Here is a 24860-nt window from a genome sequence, read left to right on the forward strand (position 1 = left end):
TCCCATTCCCATGCGTCAGATCTTTATCTGCCACCAACTGTCCAGATCCTTCTACAATAATGCCCTATCCAGTGTCATCTGTCTTTTAGTGAGTGATTCCAGAAGACCTCATAACTACCAAAGGAACAAATGGATGACTCTGTAGCCCACCAAGAAGATTTGACTTCCACACCAGTGGGCAGACACCAGACTTCCCAACCTCAGGAAAAGGACAAGGAGATGAATATCTGCCTCCCGACTTTGTTTTTCTCTTTGTTTTGACTTTCAGGGGAAAGTCAGTCCAGAGAAGAATGAGGGGGCCATTGGCCAGACACTAGCTTCAGCTTATAGACTGATCAGAATGGAAATCTTGCTCACCCTCTCCCTTTTGCATACTAAAGGAGCAAACTACAAAGGCTCTAGGTCTTACCAATCTTTCCTCCACACTCTGGAAGACATCTAATTTTATTTTTTAATGGGAAAACTCCTCCACATCTATATTTTTACTTTCTGGTCTTCTGTGATGATCTTTTTTACTGCAATATCTTGACCTATAGTGAGTGATCATTAATATCTACCCATAATTATTGCTTTGCTTGCACATATTTCTTTTGTCCAGCCCATCACCTCTACTCTGAATGCATTCAGAATCATTTGTATAAATAAAAAGCAATGAATGTAATGCTGGTTAATTTATTCATTTAGACAATATTCTGGTTTAGAAAGACAAATTAGCTTGTCACCTTCGTTATTTCAGTGGTATGGAAAATAATCCATGGATCCTGAGAATATGTTTGCCCCTGATTCCAGAAATGTACCACAGGAGCTATAGGCAGATGAGTTTCTGTGTTAGGGTCTGTAAACAAGTCAGGATGGCGCCTGACATTTTGGCAGAGGGAGTGGTTTGTGAAGTAACGCCAGTGAGCCATTAAGTGTGGAGATTCCTTATTGGTTGACTGCTGTATCTAGTTTATGTTAATTAAGATAAGCTGTGTGGAATGTATATATACCCCTCCTGTCCTACAATAAACGGCTCCCACTCCTGCTGTATCAATGTACACAAGTTGCTCATCACCCCCGATTAGTTTGCCCAGCCAGCTGGACTGTGGCAGATGGTGGCCCGTACCAGGAGCCCCGGGACACTCGGGGGTAAGTGACGAAAAAAAAAAAAGCTGCCCGTCCATAGATAGGACGGGAGAAAATCTGCTCGTCCCTAGACAGATAGGGCGAGAGGAAAAATGACCATTTTGAAAAAATGGAGAGGATAGATACAGTATGTTTGTGTCTTGTTTTGTCTCAGTGTATTGTATTGTCTTTGTGATGAAAATATGGAAGGGGTGTTAGGTAAATTGATAAGGGAAGAAGGCACCCCAGTGGAACCAAGAATAGTTAGGGCATGTGTTGATGGAAGCCCAGGAACTCTAGTCAGAAAGAAGAAAGTTCAGAGGAGGAAGGATTATCAGGAAAAAAGTTGCAGCAAAAGGCTATTACTGAATACTTTTCGTTACCAGAGGGTGCGTGAATCCATGCTGCGGCTGCCACGTGCGCAAGCCGGTCATGGCACAGCAAGGACTTTCCACATCTTCCCCGCACCCCACCTGGGGAGCAGGACACCACTGCGAGAGCCCAAACCCAGACCTGACCCAGAGGCACAGTCTCGCAGCCTCTTGCTCCCTGTGCCCAGTGGCAGTTTGAGTCCGGAACACTCCCCGGACTCTCCCAGGGCCATCTGGGCTGCCTGGGACGCTGCAGGTGGAAGACGAGCCGGGCCGTGTCCCTGAAGTTTGATTATTTCCAAGGCCAGTAACTACAATGGTTCTCCCACACCTGGAAGCTAATGAGTAATGAGCACCATTAAGGCCTATTTCAAATGTAAAAAACCTTGAGATAATGTACTAAATTGTTCAGAAGGTTGTTTTCTTAGCGCCTGCTGGAATGCTACAGGATTTTCTTTAGCCATCCGGAGTTCCTGCCTTGTCCCAGTGCCGGTGAGGACGAGGGTGGAAGAATTTCCAGTGTTGCTGAGAACCGGACGAGACTTCGGATCAAGCTAGCTGCCTGCAGAACTTACCTGGACTGTGATTTAAGCTAGCTGCCTGCAGAACTTACCTGGACTGTGATTTACCTGGACTGTGAGTTAATCTATTGAGACACTGGTTTACCTGGACTGAGACAACAAACTGTAATCTACAACAAATTGTAACTCGGTATCTTTGCTAACGGTGTCATTGCTGGTATAATTTTTCCAAGGGCTTCTTTCATGGAGCCATCAATTGGCTTGGTATTGTGGCATTTTGTATCCTCCCCTTCTGCTTGTAGCAGATTATTTATGGTGTTTGTGTAAAAACCACTATGGTCGTTATTTAAATTAAACAAAAGGGGGAAATGTTAGGGTCTGTAAACAAGTCAGGATGGCGCCTGACATTTTGGCAGAGGGAGTGGTTTGTGAAGTAACACCAGCGAGCCATTAAGTGTGGAGATTCCTTATTGGTTGACTGCTGTATCTAGTTTATGTTAATTAAGATAAGCTGTGTGGAATGTATATATACCCCTCCTGTCCTACAATAAACGGCTCCCACTCCTGCTGTATCAATGTACACAAGTTGCTCGTCACCTCCCGGTTATTTTGCTGCAGCTGGACTGTGGCATTTCTGGACCAATGTCACTATGGATCCTCTTTCCTTTATTGTCTCAGGAACAAAGTAGATAGACAATAGACACTGTCTCTTGGTCTGTTGGGTTACCAGGCTTGTATTACAGGGGTCAACCTGGGCTTCAGCTGCCAATCATAACAGGAGATCTCACTATCCCTCTGAGGCTCACTGTTACAGACTGACTCAGTTGTTTGTGGGTTTTCCCATAAACTATGTCAAATTTGTTTTAAAGAAATAAGCCTATTGATGATCTTGTGCTATGATTTCTTCCCGGTCTCTCAGTCCATCAAGGAAGCCATGCACTGCCCCTGAGGAGGAGAGGGCTCCCCAGCTACTGAAGGTGCTCTGCAGCTCTGTCAGCTTTTGCAGCAAATTCGCCCCATGGTAGTGCAGGAATGGAAAAGAACTGCTCTCTGCCCAAAATGATATCACAGTTTGTCACTTGGTCTTGACACAGCACTAGAATATCCTTCTTGTTGCTTGTCTACCGTCCTTCCTTGCTCAGATATCTGACTGCACCTCACTGTATGGCTGAGAAACAGACACCTGGCACTATGGAGTCTCATATGTGCCAGATACTGTTCTAAGCACCTTACAGGTATTATCTTGATTTCACCTTAAAAGAGCACAAGCTGAAGGGTCTTTTCTATTCAGAGATGAAGAAAAATAAGACATAGTGTATTAGTTATCTATTGCTATGCAACAAATGACCACAAATTGATTGGTTTAAAACATGAACACTTAATATGTTGTTTGTGGTAGAGCAAGGCATAGCTTAGTGGAGGTCTCTAGTTTATGGTCTCCAGAGGCTGCAATTCAAGGTGTTATCCAGGACTATGGTCTCATCTGGAAGCTCAATCGGGAAGGAATGGGCTTCCAGACTTATACAAAGAATTGTTGGCAGCATTCAGTTCTCTGGGGACAGTGAATTGAGGGTTTTGATTCCCAGATGGCTGGCTGATGCCCAGGAGATGCTCTTAGTTCCATGCCACACATGCCTTCCCAACATGGCAGCTTGTTTCATAATAAGGCTAGCAAGGGGGAGAATTGCTAGCAAGACAAAAGTCACACTCTTTTGAAATTATGGCAGTGATAACCAACACCCTTGACATTTCTATTGGTTAGAAGCAAGTTACAGCTCTTGTCCACTTTCTACCAGAGACCATTACACAGATGCATTCATCCCAGGAGAAATGGGTGGTTAGGGCCCTCTTAGAGTCCTTCTGCCCCACACAGAGAGGGTGAGCTAATCAACCACTAAGCCAGTATTTCAGCACAGGAACTCTACTTCCAGAAGAAAGTGAGACTCAAATGGTTTGAGAACCCCTAGAAATAAGTATGAACTTTTCTAGTTTACCATCTTTTGGATGAGTCACTAAAACAAGGGATGCTGAAGATTTCAGGCTGTGTGTGTGTGTGTGTGTGTGTGTGTGTTTTGATTGGTTGATTTCTTTTCCCACACAGGGTTTTATAATTTTTAAAAACAACATATGGCTTTTCAGTAATTATCTGGATTTCCAGGAGCTTTAAGAAAAAATAATCAAAAATATGGTGCTACTATTCCCTCTATTTTCATGTGGCAACAGCTGGTGACTAGAAAGAAGTAACAGCTTAGCAACAATGTGCTTGTCAGATGCCAACAGCTCCCTTGCAACATGGGGTTGGCTAAGGCATTTAACTTTGTTACCACAACCAATGAGAGTCCAGTAGGGCTGAGAACTAAATAGTAAGCCCATTTACGGGGCAAATTAAAAGTGGTCTCGCCTACATATTCAACATATGTTAAATTTCTTTGCACAATGAGAAAATTTACACAGAGAAATTAAATGTTACTCCACCCCAAAATTTCTACTAGCTTAAAAAATTACATATGTAGTTGTAGACAGCTGATTAAGAGGATAATTTTATTATCCCCACCTGAAAGAAGCCTATCTGCTCATCCATAAACTGGTAGTAACTAGTAGTAGCTATCAGAAATGTAAATGCCATACCTTGATGGCACAGCCTTTTGGGGGAATAGAATTATCCAGTTGTTTCTTCGTTTGTAAAATGAATGTGTATTCTGAATGCTGGGCAATTTGTTAATAAGTCTAATTATAATAACTCAAATTTTGGAACACTAAAGTTCACATGATAGATAATTTCAACAATATCCTTTAGCAAGTCTGTGGTGTTCAGGGATAAAACCTGGGTTTTCTACTTTTCCAACATTCCAGGCTGCCTTGGTTCAAATTCCTTTGTCATATATATAAAACTGCAACATAGATTTGGGGTTGAAGACATCATTGGGAGGCTCCTTCTCAATTACCATGTAATTATATGTTATTTGTCATATTCTTCGTACTTCCAATGAACTTTTGTAGGAAATATAATTGTAGCTATTAGATTCTAGATTCTGGCTATTAGGTGATTCAGACTGGTTCTTTCTCTTTTGTAATTCTGTTGGAGTATGACATAAAAGAGGAATGGTATTTCCCACCACAGCCCCAGCTGGTAATTCCAATTGTCTCATGATTTCACAGCTGCAATTCAGCCCCCAGCAGCTCACACTTGTCCCTGGCCAATGATGCTTTCCTTAATTAGCATATGACTTAAACTTCAAGCCTGGCATAGCTGTTGCTTGGCCCCTGGACTACCTAAGTACAGCCTGGTCTAATCTGGAAAGAAAATCTTCTTGAAGATAGATTCTATTTGCCCTGACATTGAACAAAGGGAAGAGCAGTTTATCTGGTGGCTGAATTCACTTTCTTTATCAAATAAATTTATTTTCTCTGACAACTGCTCATACAGTCTAGTCTTGTGTCTGGGCTTTCCACTTGTGGTGTTATTTTTATGTTTATGGTTCTGATACCTTGTCCAACTTGAAAATAACCTCTAGAAATAGCCACTAGGATATACACCTGCAGAAGCTTGTGAGACTACCTGCAGCGTGTGGCTTGAGAAGCCTGAAAAGCCTTCCTCTTCAAGGGAGTCAGTAGGTTAAACCTAGTTCTGACATTTCCTTTTTTTTCCCCCTGTTTGTATTGCCAAAGCCCCTGTCACTTCTCTAGGTGGCTAAGCCACACAGATGATAGCTTTTCTCAAGAAATCTATGTCCAAATCCATGCATATAAGAAAGGATGCATGTTTGAATAAACTTGTGATTCCTGGCATTCTCATTGGCCACCACTTAGTTTTAAATAACTTCTATTGAAGAGGCACTCCTTAGAAGGTTCTCTATGAAGTTGGGATACAGAATAACACATACAAATGGAGACACGAGGAAGGTAAACATTTTTTTCCCCCAAACATACACTAAGCAACTACTATGTAATGATCTGCTTCTATGGGTTAGGAGATCATGTAGGTACTGACATCGATTTTTGAAACAGGTACCCTTTGTTGTGAAGTGCTGAAAACAGTGTATGCTACAAAAGCCTTTTGTGGAAGACATAGGATGATGAGAGCTGAATAGTTAAGAGGGAGGGACTTCAGGTCTTTTATTATGAGCTCAGGTGGCCTATGCATAGTGTTTGATAGGAAAAAGAAGGACATTAATCAGGATAAGATGAAAGATTCACTTTGAACAGTTGAGGACCGGATTTGAAATTGTAAACAATGGGCACTAGATAGCTATTACAGATGTCTAAATGGAGAAATGCCAAGATGAAATGGGTGTCTTAATAACTATGTTGATAGTAGGTTTGAGGTAGGAAAACTAGAGGAAGAAGGACTGGTTAGAAAACAGCAGAAATTCAACTTTACCTAGGATAGAAACTAGGGATGAATGTGAAAGACAAGAAGAAAGAAGAGATTAAAAAAAAATTCCTGGACATAGAAAAGTATTAAGGTGGAAGGGCAAAGAAGATTGTGGTTTTTCCAGCCTGAATGACTCAGCCTGAGGTGGGAGAGGGTGACATCATGTCCGAGAGATGACTTAGTAAAGGGGAAAGTTCCAAATTTCAATTACAGAATCTTGGGATTTTAAATAAAATGGAAAGGGACTTAGACACCATATACTCTGTCCCCTTTATTTATAGGAGGGTGAGTGAAGGAAAGGAAGGGTATGTGACTCAATCAGGGCAGTTGAATAGAGAATTGGGCAAAACAACAGCAGAACCACAGTCTTCTCCCACCAGTCACTTGCCTGCTTCCACAGCTTTACCATCTAGCTCTCTGGACAATAGCTCTCAAACTATGGACGAAGGACCAGGGCCTGTCTGAAGACATATCAGACCCTAAATAAATAAATAATAAAATAAAATGCTCCCCCAAGACTGATTTTTTTAAAAAAATCTAAATTTATTCAAAGAACTAACTTTTACTTTGTGATTAATCTAAGTTGCTAACTCAACTTGTTACTGACCTTGGGTTCATGGATCCAGAGTTATAGAAAGGAACAGTGAAATGAGAAAGAATTTAAACACGGGTAAGGCTTTATTAAAGACTTCTGTTTGAGCCAGAAGGGGAGACAGCACTTTGGGGAAAGTGACCCCCAGGCTAGCTCTAGCAAAGCAAAGAGTGGGGGGCTTATGCCAGAGGTAGAAGGCAGACAGCACACGGGAACAGAGATCCCAGATAGACTAAAGCAAAGTACAGAAGGGAATAGCTTTCATGGCATCTAGGGGGAAGGCAGGAATGTGGTCTCTTGGTGTCTCCACATGTAGAGATGGGACTTCAGTCTTTTCCTTCCTCTTCCTTATCATGATTCTTGTCTCATTATCATCTCAAGCCTCCACCTACAGGTGTGTGTTTTACTATGCTAATAAGGCAAAGGTAACTGTGGGTTACTTTAGTGACTATTAAAGCCCTCACCCCCTGGAGTTGCCCTTATCATCTGGGAAATTCTCTAATATTACTTTCAGAGTTGGCATCACTGTGACCACATAATCGCAGAAGGCAGAAGTGATTTTCCCAGCCTCCCATCACCTGGATGTTATCTTATTCCCACAGCCTTGAAGAGTAGTTCACTTTTTAACTACAAATTTTCTAGTGTGGCTGTTAATCTCATGTGACTGAGAGCCAGCTTGGCTGTCTTATTTTTCTGAAACTATTCATTGCTTAGTTGTAAGGGGGTCTGTTTTATAGGGATCCTTGATGGTGTCTTTTTTGTTATTACTGGTTTTTAATTTTCAGGCCTTTTAAATCCAAAAGTCTGAGAGTCAGTCATTTTTCTGCAGGATTGCAAATTATGTGTGAACTGTCTTTTCCAAGGAACATCAGTTTGGGGTAAAAAAAAATGTAGCCACAAAAAAATGACAAAGCAGTGTTCTCCCTTCCCTGCCCCCACTCATACTGCCAAGTTACAACTACGATTTCTTTATTGTAGTTCTCTTGAGGTAGGAGCGGACAGGAGTCCACAGGATGGATGTTGGTTGAGGGACTCCCATCAGACAGCACTCTGAATCACTGTCTCTTCTGGCCCTTGGTCTTAGACTGAGGTTTGGACCTCTATTCTTTGATACAGACATGTGGTATTTCATTAATCTTCAGTCATTTGTAACGTATCTTTCACAAGTGGTATTGTCACAAGAGAAGAGATGACTACAAAGAATTGTTTAAGGAGTTCTCAGAGACTGGGGGGTGGAGGAGGGAGGGCACGACGACAACGAAATTTGACTCAGGATCAGTGGGGTTCTTGGCATACTTGATGGAAAATAATTTGAGCACAAGCCAAAGGCATAGACCAAGATTTCTTTATTAAAGGAGATACATAGTCAAGGAGAATGGGGGCAATCTCAGGAGAGAGAGATGTCTTTAGGATAGAGCAAGGCAATATGCATTCAAAGGAGCATGCTGGCTAGCTACAGAGGGAGAGACAGCTACTGGTTGGTGTGGGGTGTTAATATTTAGTTGCTAGGGGCTAATCTAAAGGTGGAGCCAGGGTGGAGCTACCCAATTTCAACCCCAGTTTTCGTTGAGCTTGTGCATTGCCCTGAGTTACTTTTGCAGACTAGGGTTCCTTCCTGGGAGTTGCAACTTTCTTACATTTCAATGGTTCCTGGGGCTTTCCTGCATTTCGGGCACTTCCTTTGAGATTCTGTATCTCTCCTTTTATTCCCTATTCCTATCTCATTTAAAAGCTCTCTCCCCAGTTAAATTAGTTGGCAGGAGAAAGTCTCACTCCCTCACGGACGCAGACATTTGTGTATTCCCCATTAGGGCTCCAGAATGACTCTGCTGCCTGAATCCAGCCAGAACCCTGCAGGGGAAAACGAGTCACAGCACAAAAGTGACACTAAATCCCAAGGCTTGGACACGTTAGGTAAGCCAGCGAGAAGGGCCCTGGCGAGTGCCGACCCATTTCCTGCGTATCTGAGCTGATGGGAAGAGCACCACGCTGTGCTCCTGGGGAGCTGAGCTGCAATTCCTACGTCTAGCGAGGAGAACGAGTCACTGTACGTGGGCCTGTTTTCTCAACAGTGAAATAGGGGTCTAGGAGTCCTTCCAAGAACGTAAGATTCTAAAATTGAACAGGACTTGGTAGTACTACCCGGAGCTACACAGGCGCGCCGGGAACCCACGGGCTAGACGCTCCAGGGCAGCGCTTCTCCAAGCTGACTCTCCCACTCTGCGCCACGTCGCCGCGGCGGAGTCAGAGGGCGGCGTGCGCGTTCCCGCTGGGCCCTGCGTGCGCGTCCCCGCCCGGCTGGGGCTGGTGGGCGGGGCGGAGCGGGGCGGGGCGCGGGAGGAGGGCGGCTGCCGCTGGAGCAGGCCCGGAGAAGAGAAAAGGCGGCGGCCCGGCTGCGGGGTGAGGCGCAGAGGAGGCGGGCCAGACGGGGGTGTGGGGCTCCAGGCAGCGCCGGGACAGTGCGGAGCAGCCGGGCACGGCGGCCACGGCAGCCTGGGTCTGGGCCGCGGTTCGGCCGCGCGCGCCGGTGAGTGTCGGAGGCCCGCGGGTGGCCGGCGCGGCCCGCGCTGAGCGGGACGGGGGCGGCGGCGGGGCCGAGCGAGGCCGGCGGCGGGGTGGACGCGCGGGCGCGCCGCGGGGCAGTAACGCGGCGGTGGCCCGCCCGCGCGGGTCCTGGGTCGGCCCGGAGGGCGTCCGCCGCGCCGCTGTCCGCGCCGGGCCGCCTGCGTGGCCGGCCGTTGAGGCGGTCGGCAAATGGCGACCCGAGCCCCGGGCGCCGACCCCGGGCACCTCTGTTGGTGTCTGCGTGCAGAGGAAGGGCGAGCGGGGGGTGTAACTTAGCGAAGTCCGAGGACCTCGAAAACCCAGCAGCTTTCCTTTTGTCTCCTAGAAACTTGTGTTCTTTGGGGACAAACGGGTTAAGTGAGACTGGGAGGCATCATCAACTGTCTCCGCGGGATGAAAGAAGTTGGTAACTTTTCCATTCTTGGAAGCGGGAGGATCTGCCTTAGCGTCGGTCCTTATTAAAGGGGAACTTCTTGGTTTTCCAGACCTGCGGGGTTATTTGTGCCGTGTCCTGCTCCTTGGAAGTACTTTGCTTGGAAGGGGGACGCGGAACGCGTGGTGGATTCTAAGTAGTCTGTGAATGTCCCTTAACGTGACCGAGCTGTCCGTGTTTACCACGGCTCCAGTACTCCATTCCTCTCTCCCTTTCTCTTGTTTTTCTTTCTGAGCGCTGTTGTTAAGTCAAGATGCTTGGGAAGTAATTGACCTTTTATTCCATGGTTACTTTATTGACTGTGATCCAAGATGAAGTTATTTATGGGCATTCTGATATCAGTGTAGGTTAACTTAAAACTCTTAATAAAAAACTTAAAACTTTCTAAATCTCAGTACTGTGTTGTACTCTTTAGAGACCCAGTAAATTATATTAACATGTTTTGCCTTTGCTCCTCCTGTAAGGGTTTCCAAAGTAGTGAAGTTGTCGACTTGGCAAAAGGAAGAGTAGCATAAAATAGACTTTTAGGATTTTTTTAAGGGGTAAATTTCAGTGTACAGTTTTCGCTGCATCACTCTTATTTATGCTTAGTCACTGTTTCTCACTGTAGAAATTTAATTGGTGATAACATGCTGTTTTGCTAATTTCTTAAATTGCCAGTTTTTTTTTTTTTTTTTACCTGAGGCTTTAATGTGGTCAAATAAACCATTTGTGTGTGTGTGTGTGTGTGTGTGTGTGTGTGTGTGATTCTAGTAGAAGTGGGTGGAATTTTGTGAATAAGAAAACTGAAGTTTGCCTATGTATCTTAATCGTTCTGGGTATTAATTTCAAGCCATTGCTTCTCTATATAGGTTTAGCATTGGAGGACTTTTTATTTTTCCCCCTAATGCTGTGCCCAAATAAAATAGCATTAAAAAGCAATACTATATAAATAATTGTTAACATTTTGAGATTCTGCCTTTAGTAACTTAAGGTCACTAAAATAGGCATGTGTTTACTATTTGATAAAACATGTTTCTAAGATATAATTTTTCACATAGGATAAACTATGGTATTCCATATCATTTTGGATAGTCTTTAAATGAGTTTCCCAGGCTGCTTATGTTGATAAAAGGAGTTAGTACTTGCTGAGCATTTTACTGTAGAATGGCATTGTAGTTGTACAACACTTTGATGATAAAGTCTTGAGTCAGCCTATATAAAATATTTAATTCAAGTTCATTGAGATAAAATAGATGAGATTCACTTTGGACTAGTTGCTTCTGTATTGTAGGTAGCTGTAGGTGGATGTTAGATACAGACAAGCACACCTCAATTAAAAAAGTCTTTTACCAAAAAAAATCTTTTTTTTTTTTTTTTTAAACACTGAGTAATGTTAACTCCAGACCTGCAGGAGTATAGTACTTCCTCACAAACTGCATTTAGTAAGTTTTGTAAGTTTAAACGACCACATAAAAATAATTATACATAAAACTTTATTTAAATGTGGCTATTTTGTAAAGTGGATTGCATCTGTTTCTGAGACCTACATGTTTATATCCTGTTGGACACACATGTAATTGTAACCAAACTTCACAGAGTTCTAGATTATTTTCAGAGCAGATTAGTTGCCTCAAGGTCAAAAAACTAAGATTCCTTGTAAGCCCATTCCCTGTACCATGATACCCATCTTAATAAACTGAGTTTTCGCATTTGGGTGGATTATTTTTATCTAAGTATCAACTCAATTAGGCTCTCGTCTGAGTATTAAATAGTTACTAATATTATTTCAATTTCTGATGTAAGTCTATTATAATTTCATTTGTTTATTTAGTGGAGAACATTGTAAGTAGTTAGAACTTTCACTTTGGAATGAGCTGTTCATGACCATGACCATATTTAGAAATGGAAGACGTATGTTTTGATTATATCATATTTGGAAGGATAAACACTTGAAGAAAAATTTTAAAAAGCCAGGATCAAAGTTTAATAAAAGAATATACCTTGTAACCTGTAAGCCAATTTGGAATGGGAGCATGTGCTTTGAGGTGAGAATTGAACTACAGTATATTTCTTATCTTGGTTAGCCACCTCCACTTCCCCCTTTTTAAATTACTTAATTAATTAATTTCAGTGCTAGGAATTGAACCTAGGACCCTGCAAAACAGGGCAAAAACACTACCACTGAGCTACAACCCCCACCCTGCCTGCTTTTTAAAACAGTGAATACCATGTCCTGCAAAGGTGTAGATTTACTTTGATCTTTAAAACTGTGAGTGTACCTGATAAGCAAGTCATTCAGCAAGTATTTGTACTTATTGTACATTAATACCTCTGACTATGCAAAGATGAACTGATTGCTAAATTTGAAATTTCAATTATGAACTTTCTTGTAATAATGGTTGATTAATGGAACACATCTGTTTCCACATCAGCCCTACATTGGAACAGCATGTTATTGTTTAAGTAGATTTTTATTTTATCTAATACCATGTTAATTGTAATATTAAACAGTAGGCTGATGTTCTTCCTATTTTGAGTTTTTCCTCACCTTGTACCTTACTATGGCATCTGAGCATATGCAGACATTTACTTATTTTTATTTTCGAACCTGGTGCCTTTTTATTGTCCCAATAACTAGCCTGCTAGGCTGATTAGGGAATTAAAATAATAGAACAACTGGGAGGTAGATATTTCCTTTTCTTTGTTTTGGAACCCCATTTTACTATTTTCTTTTATTATAATTTTTCATACCCGTGTTTACATAAATCTGTAATCAAGGCAGAGTTTTGAATGCAGAGAAAACAAGAATGAATTAGACAGAGATGGTCCTGACTTTCAAAGGCCTTATAGTTTTCTTGTGGAGAGAGATAGTAAACAGAATAATGATTTCCTTTGAGTTGTCATTAGTATTATCAGGGAAAGTGCAGCTGTATAATGAACACACATAGTAAGGGATCCTACCTTGCTTTGGGGTACATAGAAAGGTAATATTAAAGCAGAGACCAAAGAGTTGAGTTAGCATGATGTGGGGAGGGGAAGCCTGTGTATCTGTGTCTGTTTAGGAGATGAGCAGACAATAAGAACAGCCCTGAGGTAGTCATCTGTTTTGAGTACATTAGCATAATTTAAAATCATGCAGGTTTACAATTTTTCATTTACTTATTTCCATATGCATTTGGATGAATTTGAAAAAATATTGGGGGGCACTATCTCTATGCTTTAAATGACCAGCTCTCATTTTATTGTATGGGAAAATGCCATGTCTTAAAACTATTTTTAAGGATTGCTTGTCAGCCACAGAGTATGAGTTGGCAAGGAATGTCTGTTAGACAAAATAAATAAATAAATAAATAAAAATATTGTAAAGCATTTTATTGTTTACAAATAGTTGCATTTCATTGTTTACAAGTAGTTTTTAGTCTAGTAAAACTTTCCACTAACTCATATTTAAGTGTAAATTAGTAAAGATGTGATTTGGCAGGTAAAAATCCTGATTGGAAATAGATTTTTCAAAAAAACATTGTTTCAAATTAAACTCATGTTGAACTTGAATCCTTTAATTTGAGCAACATGTTTTCCAATTGGACCTGCTCTGTCACTGTTCCACTGAGAAATCAGGGATTGATGATTTTAAACCTGTTTCACAGGATTTATGAGTAGTTGTGTAATATTTTATGAAGATGTTTTTAATTTGATGGCCAGCAATCCTGATTAAAAAGAAGATGGATCTGGGAAAGCTTTAAATTTTGAAGCTGAGGGCTCTCGCCCCAGAATGCTCCCCAGCATGACTGTTATATTTTCTTATTCTTAATATATTTAATTGTAAAATGAAATTTAATGTGATTGCTCCTTTGTAAAGTTATTTTGAGAATTATTAAGTTAATAATGTTTCATATGTTTATGTTGAACCTTACCAATGTAAATTAGTTTAAAAATAATTTTAAACACATACATTCAAAGCAAAGTAATATGCTTTTATAATTAGAAAGGACCAAAAAGACTTTCTTGACCACAGGGTGATTAAGTGTTGGAATAAACCACAAGTAAAGTTGTGTAATCTCCGTTCCGCAAATAACATCTTAAAATTGAAACTAGTTACTGAAGAGCTGCCTTATTTTCTTAAACTTTAATAAGGAAACATGTCTTATTGCCCTTGTATATTGATCAGATACAGATTTAAGTGCTGCCGTCTCTGCCACTTAACCAGGTCAATGTCCTTGGGCAAGTCACTTCTGAACCTGTTTTCTCTGGGTCATTATGAGGATTTAGAGACTTAATATATGCAAAGAAGGATAAAGTAAAATAAATAGTGTTCTCTTTTTCTTCTAAGTCTATTTCAATACATAATAAGCATTATGGACTTGTAGCTATGGATTCTTTCTTTTTCCATTATTTTTATTGTTTATATTCTTATTCAGAGAGGAATAGTGTAAAAGAGGCTAGTTATTTTGAAGCTTGAGAACCCTCTACTTTCCTTTTGAAAGTTGTTGCTGTTTAACTCAGGATTTCAGCAGTTGCTATTTTAAATACTTTTGAATTGAATTTTAAGATGTGTTCTGCTTTGTGTCGTCCTGTGATGGTGTGTAGTGTAACATCAACTGTCCCTACAAGTCTTTAGAGCAGTGGTCACTTCAGTTGAAATTGTTTGTTTTAGGTTTCTCTCTTAGTAGCAGTCAAGCTTATAACTTTCAGCATGTGGGATGAACTTGGTCTAGTTGTTACAAAATAAGACAGCTACATCTGTTTTCAAAGTGTGACCCTCAGTAAGATTGTCCTCTTATTAAAGTTTCTGTGAATATCTGCTTAAATTACAAGCATTTGTTATCATTAACTTGTCATTCTATTATGATTCTTTTAGCATGCCTATTTTTAATTTATAGGCTATATACTTGCCTATAAATATTTTGAGTAAAAATAAGTATTTAATTCATAATTTGTAATTTAAAAACAATGTAAAAACATAGTGTTGGTGTTGAATGTGTACCTTTTTGTCATGATATCATTGAATATCATAATATCAACTCTGAACATTCCTAATTAGGAAAAGCTCCTTTAGAATCAAGCTTCAACTGGAGAAAAAGATGTAGCATTTTGGGGAGCAATTATTTTAGCCACTTGGAACCAAGATAGAATTTATTGGAAAAAAACCCCAGAGAACTAGCAGTAACTCTTACTCATGAGTGAAGAAAATGGGTTAAGAATCTGTTTCTTCTCTAGAGAATTAAATACTACAATGTAATTTAATTTGGGAAATAATAGAGTTGAGTTTTCCATACCATCCACAAGCACAAACACATAATAAATAATTAGCAAGAGAGGTCTGAAGTTGGGAAGAGGTGTCTGAGCAGGATGTATAAATTAGTTTTCTGCATATGACTGATAATAGAGACTTGCGAAAAAATGAAAGAATTTATAGAATGAATGGAGAAATGTATAGATTGAATAATTTGGAACCCTGAAGAAGAGTAATTTTTAAGAGAAGACTAAAGAATAGCCAGAGAGTTAGGAAACTGGAGAAGTGTACACAGCATGTAAAGTAAAGAAAGATGACTGTTCAAAAAGAAGGGATTAGTCATTATAATGTTAGGGCCAGGGACGATGGGGGTCTGAGGAAAAAAAAAAAGCCCTTTAATTTTAGGAGGATCTCAATAGAGCAGTTTTATTGAGGAGTAGTAACAATAAAGCCAGATAAGAGGTTTCAGCAATGTATGGGAGATTAGAAGATTTTTTTTTTTTCTTTCTGAACATGTGGTTGAGTAGCAAATAAGAATGGTGGCAAAAGGAATATGGTATACTTTGTTTTTACTAACAAAAACCAATAAAAAAGTTAATTATAGAAAATTCATTGAATAAGCTCACTTATAATTAAATATGCTTTCTATACTAGCTTTAAAAAGCAAGAAAGACCATTAAATATCTGTAATGTCTTGATATTATTTTACAAGTACTAGAAATCTGAACTCCCTAGAGTAGCATGTAGTTCTCATGATTTGCCTTATTCCCACCTGGCCTCGTTGCTCTACCTTATATTTTACCTTGACCCAACAATACTAGGAAGAGTTAATATATATTTTTTGTCAATTCATGCTTCTTTTCAGTTGCACAGGCTATTATTTTAGCATGGAATGCCTCCCTTACCAGTTTACTGATCCATACAATTCATCTTTCAAGACTGTGCATTCTTCTCTAACCCCTATCCATACTGATTATTTTATAAATGTGATAGGATTTTTACTGTCACCAACCTCCTGCTGTTGAGAAAAGGCTCTATGATTTACTAGTCTTTATATTGAAAAATGGTCATGATAGCACACAACTGTAATTTCAGCTTCTCAGGAGCCAGTCTGGTCAACATAGCAAGACCCCATACCCCCCCCCCCAAAAAAAAAAAAAACAGTAAAAAAATTTTTCAGTAAATCTTTGTTGCCACACCAATGCAGTGCCTAGGACAGAGTAGCTAAACAATAAATAGATGTAATGAATGAATGGAAACTGAGGTCTTTAGAAGTGTTTTACCCACAGATACAGAGCTTGAGCTAGAACTTTTATTTTCTTGATAAATTCTCTGTGTATTTTAATTAAGCCTTACCCTGTTAATTTGTTAGAGAATTTATTAGGCATATGTAAAGGAGAGATTAGCAGATTTAATTGTACGTTAATTCATATATTTAGAAGAATAAAAAGAAAACTTATAGTAAAGTTTTGACTGGTAATAGTAATGAAATTGAAATGAGTATGGAATATGAATATGTCTCTGCAATATCAGGCATATCACAATCACTTTAAAAAGGTAAAAGCTGGGCTGGGGGTTTAGCTCCTTGGTAGAGTGTGTGCCTAGTGTGTAAGGCCCTGGGTTTAGTCCCCAACACTGGGAAAATTATAAAAAAGAAAAGGAAGGAAAGCAAAAACTAAAGCAGCCTCTAAAATCTGAAAGTTGAAGTACACATTAACTTGTTATTGGTATTAATTTATATACTACACAGTACTATAATTTAAGTATTATTTTGAAAGACATAATATGCTTTTTATGTATATTTTTACATGCTGTATACTTCCCACATGTCAGTACTTTCTTTATGACATTTTAAAATACTCAAATGTTACTTGAAGTTCTTTCAAGATATATTGATTAAATATAAAATTAATTAAATATGTTTAGATATATCTTTAAATAAGATACGATGAATCAGTGATTTAATTTATATTATTGAGCAGTTTGAAAATCAACCACTTTTTGTCTAACTTCTTTTCTCTTTTATTTTAACACTAGAGCTGGACTGACCATTATGGAGGAGGAGCTGCAGCATTCACACTGTGTGAATTGTGTCAGTAGACGGTGTATGACCAGACCAGAGCCTGGGATTTCCTGTGATTTGATTGGTTGTCCTTTGGTTTGTGGAGCAGTTTTCCATTCTTGTAAAGCTAATGAGCACCGACTTCTGTGTCCATTTGAACGAGTGCCTTGCTTAAATAGTGACTTTGGATGTCCTTTTACCATGACCCGAAATAAAGTTGCTGAACATCTTGAAATGTGTCCTGCAAGTGTGGTATGCTGTACTATGGAATGGAACCGATGGCCAGTTAGTTATGCGGACCGGAAATCATATGAAAATCTAAGCAGAGATGTTGATGAAGTGGCTCAATTAGATATGGCCTTGGCTCTTCAAGACCAAAGGATGCTCTTAGAATCTCTCAAAGTAGCCACCATGATGTCAAAAGCTACTGATAAAGTATCTGAACCTAGAGAACAAATCTCAGTTAAATCCAGTGTCTCTGAAATACCACATGCTAATGGTTTGGTATCTGTTGATGAAGAATCTTATGGTGCACTTTATCAAGCTACTGTAGAAACAACCAGAAGTTTGGCTGCTGCTTTAGATATCTTGAATACTGCCACAAGAGACATTGGCATGTTAAATACAAGTCTTCATACTACCCCAGATGAAATGAATGAAGAACAAACTGACAGAGAAAGTTTGCAGGATAGAAACTTGAAAGACCAGGATCATCCTTATGAGGATGAGATAGGGGCAGTAGGTGGAATCGACCATACTGGCATAAGTCAGAATGCCCAGTCTGAGCAAAATGGTTCAAGTGATTTATTGTGTGACTTGAATGCAGGTTCTTATGGCACTTCTGTTCTTTGTAATGGCTTTCCTTTGGAAAATGTATGTACACAGGTCAAAGACCAGGATCAGAATTTTCAAGTTGATTCAAAACAAAGTAGCTTAACAAATGGAGAATGTGTGGCATCAGATGGTACTGCAGAATCTTCCAGTTCACTTTCAGTAGCAGCACAACTTAGAGAAGTAATACCCTCCAGTGCTTTACCTAATGGCACCGTTCAGCATATCCTCATGCCAGATGATGAAGATGAAGGAGGACTGTATTGGAGAAAAGTAGACTTAGGGGACTTGAGGAATGTGGATGTCTTATCTTTCAGTCATGCTCCTTCATTCAAATTTCTTTCTAATTCATGTTGGTCTAAACCAAAAGAAGATAAAGCAGTAGATACATCAGATTTGGAAGTTGCTGAAGATCCTATGGGCCTCCAAGGAATAGATCTGATTACAGCAGCATTACTGTTCTGTCTAGGAGATTCTCCAGGTGGGAGGGGTATATCTGATAGTCGCATGGTTGATGTATATCATATTGACTTTGGGACGCAGACTTTTTCGCTTCCATCTGCAATATTAGCTACAAATACAATGGTTGGGGAAATAGCTTCAGCTTCAGCTTGTGATCATGCCAATCCCCAGCTTTCAAATCCAAGTCCTTTTCAGACACTTGGGTTGGATTTAGTATTGGAATGTGTTGCTAGGTATCAACCTAAGCAGCGTTCAATGTTTACCTTTGTGTGTGGACAGTTATTTAGAAGAAAAGAATTTTCTTCACATTTTAAGAATGTACATGGTGACATTCATGCTGGACTCAATGGCTGGATGGAACAGCGGTGCCCTTTAGCCTATTATGGTTGTACTTATTCTCAGCGTAGATTTTGTCCATCAACACAAGGAGCAAAGATTATACATGACCGTCATTTGAGGTCATTTGGAGTTCAGCCATGTGTATCTACAGTATTAGTAGAACCTTCTAGAAACTGTGTGTTGGGATTACATAATGACCATCTAAGTAGTCTTCCCTTTGAGGTCCTACAACATATTGCAGGCTTTCTCGATGGCTTCAGTTTATGCCAGCTCTCATGTGTGTCCAGGTTAATGAGGGATGTGTGTGGCAGTCTGCTTCAGTCTCGTGGAATGGTCATACTGCAATGGGGGAAAAAGAAGTATCCAGAAGGAAATTCATCATGGCAGATAAAGGAAAAGGTTAGTTTAATCTTAATTGTGTCAATTTCTTTATTGGACATGAAGTAGGCACTTTAATGCTGCTGAATTGCTATAGTTAATAGCTTGTTGAAAAATTGATCATCCTTAAAATTTACTAAGTTAATATAATGACACATTTTTAAAGTGATAATTAATGAAGAACTAGAATAGTTAGAATTGTGATAATCACAAATTTATTGCAGAAATTTGTTTCCTAAATATAGATTCTAATCTAATATGGCAAAGGCCACTTCTGTTTCTTCAGGTGAGCTCTTCTGTACCCCCTCAATTCTTCTGTAATAACTTCCTTCATTTACCCTCTTTTTAAATTTGGGCTCCATCTGAAACACTGTCACCATTAGACAATGAAAGAAACTAGGAGAAGGGTTTTTCTTACTTTGTCAGTTGGTCAGTTTCTTTCCATTCTTAGCAGTTTCTTTATTGGGACTTGGTTGTTTCACATGGAATCCAAATGGAGAGAGATGAGAAAAAGGCACAGCTATTGCTATATTCATTCTAGTAATTGACCAGGGGAGTGTTAAGGGGCCAGGGGATATGAGTGGATGGATGAGAAAGTGTCTTAGGCTGAAGTGAGATAAGATAAAGATAGAGCAATAGAATTTGATATTGTGGGTGGAGACTGAATTTAGTACAGTACAAAAGAGTAACACACTGAGAACTGGAGCTAGAGATTTAGACATATCTAAAACAAGTCTGGGCTCCACCATTTCTCTCTTATAGTACTTGACTTTTGTCTACCTTGTATTTGAGGCACTATCCCATGGGAGAGAAAAGGTATTACAGATATCTGTGATTAAAGGTGGTTTTCATTTTAGAACACTTATAATATGAAACTTCACATTTTATAAAGTAGAAACAATTTTGATAAATGAAACATTTGGTTGTATAGTATTCAAATTTCTGATTACTTTATTTTTAGCACCCTTAGCTTTTGTCTTTTACTTGTTGCTCCAACTTTGCTGAATTCTCCATCAGCTACTTCTCTGTTCTCTTGAGGATTTTTGACCAATAAATGAACACACAAATTGTTTTATGATTTTTGCCAAAAGTTAATTACGGTGGCAGAAAGCTTCATTAGCTCAGTGTTTCTGTGTGTTTTTGTTTTGTGGATGATTTGGTATCTCTCTCCCCTTTGGGATGGAACTCTATGTCTGGCTTTTTTTTAATCCTTCTTCACTGGTGTTAACAAAAAGGATAGAATGTCTTCTGGAGATTTTAAAACTCCTATCGAGATCTCATCTAGTCTTCTAAATTGCCATCATTTACACAGATTACTCACATGTCTATAAACTGACCTTTTTCTCTACTGAGCTCCAGACCCCACTGCACACAAGCTTCTGCTGGACATCTCTCCTTGATTACCCCACAGTTTATGCAGACTCAACATGTCCAATTCACTCTACTCCCCTACTCTTCTTAATCTCAGAGTGGCATCATAGTATACCAACTTGCCTAAACCAGGGATCTGGGAGATAGGCTTGACTGATATTTTCCCCCTTTTTTGCCATATCTAGGTAATTTTGAAGTCCTATGTTTTCTTCTCTTTCACTGCCATTTTCCTAGTTCAGTCTAAGCTTTGATTCTCTCCTGGATTAATACTACAGCTTCCTCCTGCAGGGCTTCCTCCTCCAATTGGGCCCCACTCCAACATATTATCTATACAAGAGTTAGAATATTCATACTTTCATAATACAGTTTTTATACTGTTATTGCAATGCTTAAAACTCTTTAATATTTGCCATTTCCCCTGGGATAGAGGCCAAGTCCTTAATAAAACATTAAAAACTTCATAATTTCATCCTTACCTCTTCAGTTTCTTCTTGTCACTTTGCATTCCAGTCAAGATTGACATGCTTATTGTTTCCTGGTGTGTTTTCTTTCTTGCTAAGGTCTTTGAATATACTATCTCTAATATCCACATCTCCACGTATAATATGGTATATAGTATACATCATTACTTTCATTAACTTATTTAATCCACTATCCCTACTTAGCAGATGAGGAATCAATACATAATTTGTGCAAGTCAGTAGCTTTGTTTTTAATTATCTTTATATAAGGGGACCGCAACAGTCATTGCTATACCATTTTATAGAAGGGACCTGAGCATCACAGATTTTGGGTTCTTGCAAGGAAGGGTCCTAGAACCAATCTCCCACAGATACCAAGGGACAATTACATTCTGTGTTCTCTAACTAAACATTGGCCTATTGATAAACTTAGCTAGGATACCTAGACCTGCCTGTCTGATTCATGATTACGTGTCTCCCTTATTCTGCTCTCATGCTTATTACTTTTGTTTGGGTGGCTTTGTTTTCAATTGTAATGATGAGATGGGGTCACAGTGGTCATTGCTGCACTAATAAGATGTTAGTGCTTCTGGGCCTGGGCTGCTGACTAGGGAAAAAACAGGGAGTGCCCATATTTTTACCAATAGACATATGTACACAGATGGTAGGTTAGCATTTTGCCCTAAAACGTATTTTTAACAAAGACACATTTTTAGTTAAAGACACATTTTTAATGAAAATAGGATCCCTTTTATAGGAACTATATGTAAATTTTTAGAAGCATTTCAACAAATGTGTTTCTGAGTATTACTAGGTACCTTCAGTATTCGTGAGTAGTGGAAAGATAAGTGATTTTTACTACACTTTGTGGTGTAATAGGAATGGGAGAAGAACATGAAAAGAAACGAAACACTATTCAATATATCCAGACCATGTGTAGTTCTGTGTAGGCAATTGAATAGATGGAAAAGAATAATGCATAGTAGATATTATTCTGGGAAGTGACCTTGAATTTATGAAGTTATGATTTTTAAAAAATTGTCCAGTAAGCCAGGTTGGAAGTGATTTTTAATGTTGGGTTTTGTCCTTTTTTGGGGGGGAGGGGTTGTTTATTAAATGTATTGAAGTCATTATCTCATAGAAGTGAGTTGTCTTTATAAATTTGACAAATTTACTTGAAAATGGATTTACTTTTAAATTTTGTAACTATTTGAAACTTTATATTGGATGTTTCTCTAACAAGATATATATGCAGTTAGAGCAAGAAATACATTTTGATTTTCTGTAAATTGATTTGTTTAAATCTAAAGTAGAGTTCTCTTCTAGGTATGGCGATTCAGTACTGCATTTTGTTCAGTTAATGAATGGAAATTTGCTGACATCTTAAGCATGGCTGACCACTTGAAGAAATGCAGTTACAATATCATAGAGAAACGGGAGGAAGCAATCCCATTGCCATGTATGTGTGTGACTCGAGAACTCACTAAAGAAGGACGTTCACTACGCTCAGTTTTAAAACCTGTACTTTAAAAACTAACTACCTGCATACACATGCAAACACCTAGTATAATTTCTTTGTAATATGTGATACTTTATTAATGTATTAAAGAGTACAGCTAGATAAATGTAATGTCATTATGTATATATATGTTTTGAAGTGATATATATTTTTATAAAGTACTGTTTAGTTGGAAAAATAATCGCCTTAATGTTTGAAATGTGTGGCATTTTTGGAACTTGCTGGACAGGGTGATTTAATCTTAGTTACATAATTTTCAGAATTAGTATTTTTGATGGTGTGCATATTTTGGTTCTTAAATGTTTTGCTTCTTAAAACTAACAAGATCCTGACCAATTTATTCCTCATGTTTTCTATGGGTTAAGCCCACACAATCAAAAAAGCAAAACTTTGATTCAAATTTTTGCTGCATAGGTTTTTCAGATGAACACTTTCAATTGCTTAAGCACTGCCCTAAGATCCTTATAAAGTTTTTTATTATCTGGTTGTTCCCCTCTGACAATTATTGATGCACAGATGATCTCCAGTATACTTACATAATATTTAAAATTACAACTAGTGTTTGGTAATGCTATTTATAATGTTTTAAAGATAATTCACAAAGATGTTTTCATCTTATGTTCTTAAAACTTATACAGAGTGACCACAGGCAGCTTTCCTTTTTATTAAATGCCACATCCAGAGATTTGTGGCCATGTGTTTTATGGCAGGTTAAAGCAAAAACATGCAAACAAAAAACAAGCCAGTGAATTTAATTGGAAACCATTCATGTTATTGTGTATTTGCTAAACATTTAATGTTTGAACAAAAATATACCTCATTTTAAGTTTGAATTTGGCATATTTTGCAAATACATTTCAAATATTCAGAATGCAAAGGGCTTAACTTTTTCATATGCATTTTAAAATTTTGCCTTTTGTAGTTTATAAAAATACAGCTATATTGTCTATATTGTTTTAAGACATTTAAAGATGTGAATTTAATGTTGTCTTTGTAAGATATCCAGCAGAGACCTGCATAGTTTGACAATCTCTCTGAAACATTTCCAAGTTAATTTCCTATACACTTCTTTACCAGAAAGTAAGAGTTGTATCTTCATGAAAAGATCCAGGGAGGATAGAGAAATATTCAAAAGCCTATTCTTGAAGTATTTTATTATAGTTTTATACTGTTAACTTGATGTGGTCACTTTAAAAATGAATAAATTTGCTGTATCAGTATTTAGGAAACATTGCAAAGATGGAGACATATACTTAAATAATTTGTCTTAGGTAAATTCTGGCATGTGGTAAGCTAAAATGGTGATGCACTTCCTGGTTATAAATGTCAACGTTGAATTATATTTTTACTTCCTACATTTGTCCCTGAGAGTGCTTTATGGTCACTGGTCCATGATTCTCATATATGGCAATCAGGATGGGCAGAGGTGTTACTTGGGCAGTAAAGAATTTTGAATTGCTGAAGATTTGTTTTGGTTGGATCAAGTTCTTATTATAGTTCAAAAATATAGGATTAAAGACTCATCAGTTGTTTTGCCTCAGCTCTCATTTTAATTAGTAGAATACTTACTTCTCAGTGCTTAACTATCATTTTAATTCTGAGATTGAATGGCATAAGAAGTCTCTATTTCTGTGAAAAAGTCAGAAACGAGATATCAAATACTATAAGGTATTACTCTGCCTTTTGTTAAACTTTTACTGAAGAATGTGTTTGTGGTTAGCCTAGCACAGGCATTAACTTTTTGTTTTATTGTTGTGCTTTTAAAAATCCATTGTTTTTAGGTTTAGATTTGTTATTTCCACACTGAATCATGAAATATTTAACATTTTTCCACCTTATATTTCTTTTACACATCTTTCCCTGTTCTCTTTTTTGTTGTGCCACCATATCATTTTGTTAAAATGTTTTCTCTGTGCAACATTTGTTTAAGTTCTAATAAAATTAATATTTTCCCCTTATATGTCTCATTAACTTAAAAAGAAAAACTTTCATTTAAATAAAATTTTAATACTTGTTTGATGAATTCAAAACACAGTCTTACTGTTTCTGGAATGTTGATTCTTCTGCGTGTTACAGGAGTTGCTGGTTGATTATCATTGCTAGCTCAGGTTTTACTGGTGAACTCTAAATTTTTCTGTAATATATAGAACTTATTAGTTAATTTTCTTTGCCCCTTGAGTGTCTTGAAAGTAGGCCCATCTAGAGATATTAAAAGGCTGCTAAGAGATTGTGGTGTGATTATTTTTCTAAAACTTGAAACC

At 38.5% G+C, this 24860-nt stretch overlaps 1 protein-coding gene across 4 annotated transcripts; it reads left to right on the forward strand.

The window, feature by feature from the left end:
* The first annotated feature begins 9309 nt into the window (after nucleotides 1-9309).
* Fbxo30 (F-box protein 30) lies at nucleotides 9310-24629 on the forward strand. 4 transcript variants are annotated; one of them, XM_071612941.1, is made up of 3 exons: nucleotides 9310-9363; nucleotides 17214-19269; nucleotides 22407-24629. In XM_071612941.1, exons 2-3 carry the CDS (start codon nucleotides 17230-17232, stop codon nucleotides 22608-22610), a joined length of 2244 nt encoding a protein of 747 aa, XP_071469042.1. In that variant the 5' UTR covers nucleotides 9310-9363; nucleotides 17214-17229; the 3' UTR covers nucleotides 22611-24629. The 4 variants fall into 4 exon arrangements, with proteins under 4 accessions (XP_071469042.1, XP_071469041.1, XP_027794337.2 ...); XM_071612940.1 differs by lacking the exon at nucleotides 9310-9363 and adding an exon at nucleotides 9374-9490; XM_027938536.2 differs by lacking the exon at nucleotides 9310-9363 and adding an exon at nucleotides 9712-9934.
* Nucleotides 24630-24860: the final 231 nt, after the last annotated feature.

The sequence above is a fragment of the Marmota flaviventris genome, chromosome 6 (genome assembly GCF_047511675.1).
Source record: "Marmota flaviventris isolate mMarFla1 chromosome 6, mMarFla1.hap1, whole genome shotgun sequence".
NCBI classification, from domain to species: domain Eukaryota; kingdom Metazoa; phylum Chordata; class Mammalia; order Rodentia; family Sciuridae; genus Marmota; species Marmota flaviventris.

Bases quoted from the DNA above. Each gene is read 5' to 3' on its own strand.
- Fbxo30 (XM_071612941.1), top strand. From the start codon at position 17,230: ATGGAGGAGGAGCTGCAGCATTCACACTGTGTGAATTGTGTCAGTAGA. The intron at 19,270-22,406 runs GTTAGTTTAATC...GTTCTCTTCTAG, and splicing joins CATGGCAGATAAAGGAAAAG to GTATGGCGATTCAGTACTGC.